General features: G+C 43.9%; 1 protein-coding gene across 1 annotated transcript; it reads left to right on the top strand.

Moving 5' to 3' along the window:
* Positions 1-346: 346 nt before the first annotated feature.
* ANKRD34C (ankyrin repeat domain 34C) lies at positions 347-1966 on the top strand (the record flags this gene model as incomplete). The annotated part of the gene is made up of 1 exon (XM_080691849.1): positions 347-1966. One exon carries the CDS (start codon positions 347-349, stop codon positions 1964-1966), a length of 1620 nt encoding a protein of 539 aa, XP_080547975.1.
* Between the last annotated feature and the right edge of the window lie 3712 nt (positions 1967-5678).

Below are 5678 nucleotides of genomic sequence, written 5' to 3' on the forward strand. Positions count from 1 at the left end.
TATATTTCTTAATTGTGATAAATATTGTGCAGTCAACACAGCACTATCTCCCATTTTAAAATTAGTTACCATATGCTAGGCATTATATGAACTGTGTTTTGTATAGTTTAGTGCTTTTCACGCGCCATTGTCTGCAATCTTCACAACCACTCTATGAGACAGGTACCTACTATCCACCCATTACAGAGATGTTGGATAACTTAGCCAAGGCTGTAGATCTTGGGATCAGGTGGAATGTGACCCTGTAACCACCATGCCGCACAGATCAACAATAGAATACTTAATGTTTTCTCCTCTTCTTCCTTTGCTAGGTCCCTGTGATGCAGAGCTTCTAAGAGGTTGCCAAATGATGGATGACGACACTGAATTGAGGACGGATGGGAACTCCCTTTTAAAAGCTGTGTGGCTGGGGAGGCTCCGACTCACCAGACTCCTCCTGGAAGGGGGAGCCTATATCAATGAAAGCAATGACAAAGGTGAAACAGCTCTCATGGTGGCCTGTATCACCAAACACGTAGACCAGCAAAGCATCAGTAAATCCAAGATGGTGAAGTACCTGTTGGACAATAGGGCAGACCCCAATATCCAGGACAAGTCTGGCAAGACTGCCCTCATCCATGCTTGCATCAGAAGAGCTGGGGGTGAAGTGGTCTCCTTGTTACTGGAGAATGGAGCAGATCCCAGCCTTGAGGACCGCACTGGGGCTTCAGCTCTGGTTTATGCAATAAACGCAGATGACAAGGATGCATTGAAACATCTCCTCGATGCTTGCAAAGCCAAAGGGAAGGAAGTGATTATCATAACGACAGATAAATCGTCTTCAGGCACCAAAACCACCAAACAATATCTTAATGTCCCTCCTTCACCCAAAGTGGAAGACAGACAGCCAGCGCCACTGTGTGCATCTCCTTCTGACATTGAACTGAAGGCTTCAGGCCTGGGTTCTCCACCCAGTGAGAAGGAAGATGACTTCTTTGGTCTCCAAACAGGACACCCAAGTGGTTGTAACACCTCTAAGGTCCTCAATGAGCCTGGCTCGCCCACCAGGAAAGTTAGTAACCTTTCCACCAGGAAAGCTGGGGCCCGTTTGCCCCAACTGAAGAGGCTCCAGTCTGAACCCTGGGGTCTGATCGCACCTTCTGTGCTGGCAGCTGCTGCACGTCAGGAAGAAACCCACAGCACCAGCACAGACAACGAGGTCATCAGGAACATCGGTGATGTGTCCTTCTCTAAAAGGGGACCTCTCTCTAGAACCAACAGCATTGATGGCAAAGATCCAGCCCTCTTTCCCACAGTATCAGAACAGATTCTCAAAGTCCCAGCTTCTTCCACACCGGCACCTTGGAAAGCAGCCTGTGAAAAAGGTCAGGCTTCTCACCCATGGCTGGCCAGGAGAGGAGCTCTTTCTGTTGACCAGGAGAAGGGTGGCATGTGTCCTGCAGGGCCTCCTGCTCCCAAAGAGCCAACATCCCTCAAACGGATGGAAAATGACCTCTATGACTTAGATTTACAACCGGGGGCTGACCCACCCAGCTCCATTTCCCTGGAGCCAGGCAAAGGGCCCTTAGATAGAAAGAAGCTCAATAGCTCCCACTTGGCTCTTTTCCATGGCTCCCGAGAGTCTCTGGATGCAGTACCCTCCACGTCCCCTAGCTCAGTGCGCCGCAGGCCACCACATCTTCTAGAAAGACGAGGTTCTGGAACTCTGCTCCTAGACCGCATTGCTCATGCCAGGCCTGGCTTTCTTCCACCTTTAAATGTAAATCTGAACCTGCCTGTGCCAGATATTAGACCTAGTAGCAAGTCTTCTTCTCCGCTGGCTGGTGGCTTAAAATCTATGGCTCCTGTTGCTCCACGTTCACCAAAGAGAATTGACTTGAGAAGCAAAAAGAAGCTCCTCCGAAGGCATTCTATGCAAATCGAACAGATGAAGCAACTATCTGACTTTGAAGAAATCATGACCTAGAACCTGTAAAGACCTCTTCCCTCCAAATCTATATAGTTAGTAGAAGGGCCCCAAATCTAGACCCTGTTCATTCCTTAAAGTTGATGTGTGGCTACATCACAAGATGTGGGGAAAGGGTGCTGCCCCACTTCTGAAACAAGCCTAGGGATCATTTCAGAATTCCAATCCCGAAATAATCCCTTGAGTTTTTTTTTATAGGCCTACTTGAAGAGTACTCAGGATAATTAGGTTTTGCAGATTAAAATTACAAGAAAAAATTCCTAAAGGAAGAAAGCCTTTGCAGACAGAGTGGAAAGTGACACAAGTACAATGATCTAAGCTGTGGACCCCAGTGACTTTTTGTCAGACAGATAGGAAATGTGAGTGTAAGTCACAAGGTGGTATTTGGAGTATGTCATTTGTAATCTATAAAGTGCCTAAAAAGAAAATGAGACTGTAACACTTGTCCAAATGTGCAAAAGCTCAAAACCGACCCCTAAGTGACAACATCTGGTATCTGGGTTCTATTTGATGGAATAGAAACAGAACCTGTCATCCAGAAGGTTCTGGTACTTGGGTGGGCCTGTCTGTTACTGTGCTGTGGGCACTGTCAGGCATGGCTGAGATCATGCAGACCTCCAGCAGCCGGCATCACACACTAATAGATGTGTTCCCCAACCATTCCATACTGGTGGCCCCATTCTGACATGTTCAGGTAGCTGTTGCCTCCGAGAGGAATCTCGGTCCAGAAGTGGCACTTTCCCCACACCCCTTCCCTGATAGAGGCTCTGCATTGAAGTCTTGTGAAGGACAAAGTTAGCTACCGTAATTCGGACTGGAACAAGACGCAGTTGATAGACTCGAATCACAAGAAACATCTCCTGATATTCTTAAGACATTTTGACAGAATCTACCAACAGCGGAGTGATAGGTGATGGGGGATCTGTGCAGGTGGAAAGTGAAGCGGAGGGGTCTCGGGCTGGAAGCAGTGAGGGCCATTTGTGTTTTAGCCTCAACATTTTAGGGATTATAAACTGTCATTTCATCTTCAGTTATCTCAAGGAAAGCCGATTTCCCTCTTTACCCTCTTGGTGATGGAAGATTTTTAGGATTAACCTGTACAACCCTTTTAAGACACTTTGAATAAACCTGAAGAGGGAAGCAGAGGCTTAGCGTATTCGGTGTAAAGTTATTTCAACTAGATAAAGATATTCCTGGGTTTTTCCAATTTATTTTTCCTCTCATGCTGCTGAGTCGTATCTTCTATGGTTAAAATGCTCGGTATTCCCTCACATAGAAGAAAGAATAAAGGTCGTGAGCCCGATAGATTTGGGGTTGTACCCTCGTGTCATCATTTACTAGCAGTGTGGACTTGAGAAAGTGGCTTCACTCCTCTAAGCCCCTAAAATGGGATTTGTTGTGTTTACCTTACCAGGTTGTAGTAAGGATTAAGTAGCACGGTGTTTGAAATGCCTGCTTTTGTGCCTAGATTAGGTGGAAGCCACTGGATAAGAGGTCACTAATTTTTATTTATTTCAGGAGACTCCTGAAGCCTCAAATTCTCAAATAATGAAGGATACCCTACATAAAATAAAATTCTCAGTGAAGTAGTCAACTGTCTCCTTGAGGATCTCCAGTGATTCTAAAAATCCTAATTCCTAAACTCATTTGTAAAGTAAAAAAAAATGCCATATAAACTTTACGTTTTATAATATTTCTATAAGGGCATTTTCAAGAAATTTATCTAAATATCCCAAACAAAATGTTAATGATAGTCAAAACAAAATGATATTTTTAATGATAACTTCAGGGCAGGCTCTTTCTAAACCTCAGACCTATTGATATTTGGGGACTGTGTGTCTTGGCATTGTAGGAGTTTCAGCGTCATCTCTGGTCTCTGCTACCAGATGACAGCTGTACCCTGCCTCCCTGCTGCCAGGTGTGACAACCAGAAAGGGCTTCAGATATGTTCTGGAGGCTACAACACCTGGTGACCATCAATCAGCTCTAGAGAGTTACTAGGTACATGGTAGAAATACACGAGGAAGCATGAAGACAGTTGTAGGCATGGCCTTTAGGATCTAGGCAAATGCATGTCAACACCTGCACCTATGGTCTCTTGTGTTTTTCAGGAAGGGAAGAAAATGGGGGGGCACATTAGATGGTGAGAATCTATAGCTCATGAATTTGGTTTAATGTGGACAACCCCAAACCATTTAATTGTAAACAATTCTTACCAAGTAGGCATGATTACAAGCAGAGAAACAACTCTTCCTCCTCCTCCTTCTCCTCTCCTCCTCTTTCTCCTTCTCTGTCTCCTTCTCCTTCTCTCTTTTTTTGATACTGAAAATTGGACCAAAGCCACATACCCCAGCCCTTTAAAAAGAATTTTTTGAAACAAGGTCTAAGTTGTTCAGGGTCTTGCTCAGTTGCTGAGGCTGGCCTTGAACTTGAAAGCTTCCTGTCCTAGCTTCCCACATACTGGGACTATAGGCGTGGGCTACTGCACCATGTAATAAACGATTTCTAATGCATTAAAGAATCATACCAACAATCATTGTGTCCATCAGGTCATTGAACACACACCCCCATGCACACTGCACAGCACATTCTAAGGACTTTCCCAGCTGTTGTTAGTGCCACTTACAACTAACCTCTGCTAGTAGTGCCTAGCTCTGGAGATAGCAACACACAGCATAGGAGCATTTTTCTAAACCCTTAGCTAAGATTTGGAAGTCTAATTTATCTTAAGTAGTGACTGTGGTATATTCATAGTAATTAGCTTAGGCAAAACCCCAAACAGGATGAGCTACTCATTCAGGGTGGCCGGGCCATTGCACCGGTGCGTGATAACAGGTACTCTAACACCATTCATGGCCTGCATCAGTCAGTTGGGACCTTTCCTCTGATCGCCTCTAGACTGTCATCAGGATACTACTTTATCACTTCTTGATGATCCATTAGCTGAGTTAGACTGGTCTACCTTAGCACAATGGCCAAAAATACTTTATCATGGTTTATGCATAAATAAGCTATTTTGTCCATGTCTATGAACCTCACAAAATTGCTTTTTCAAAAGTGTATTTTAAATTCAAAGATGATTTCTAGATCAGAAGGTTAGCTTTTCTTTCTGGACTCCAAGAGTTACTATATAAGTTTGCTGCAAACTACAGTTTCAATAATCTAATATCAGCTTAAGATTCTCTGGATGGCTTGTTAAAATGTAATTCAGATTATGAGACTAAACTTAAAAGTTTGGAACTTTGGTTTAATTTCTGGACATTTCTAAAGCCTTTGAAAAATCATAAACAAAACACAAACCATTGTCAGTTCTCTTACAACTTCATCAAATAAATGGTTCCTTACACATGCAGGTTGTGCTCGAGCTTTTTCCTGTGTGTGTGTGTGTGTGTGTGTGTGTGTGTGTGTGTGTGTGTTGGTGCTTCAGATATACCCTGTCTCAAAGATGTATCAAAATCTATGCCATGAAATTTTTAGGTGTTTCTCATATGTAAATAGAAGATATATAGCAACCATTCACTAGTATTTCTGAAAGGGTCAAAAAGAACTAGATGTGGTGGTGCACACCTGTAATCCCAGTACTTGTGAGGCTGAGGCAGGAGGATCGCACGTTCTAGGCCAGCCTCAGCAATGTAGCAAGACCCTGCTTCAAAATAAAAAAAATAAAAAAGGCTGGAGGTGTGCCTTGGATGCAGAATGACCTTGGGTTCAA

Source organism: Muscardinus avellanarius (genome assembly GCF_963383645.1).
Source record: "Muscardinus avellanarius genome assembly, chromosome: 3".
NCBI classification, from domain to species: domain Eukaryota; kingdom Metazoa; phylum Chordata; class Mammalia; order Rodentia; family Gliridae; genus Muscardinus; species Muscardinus avellanarius.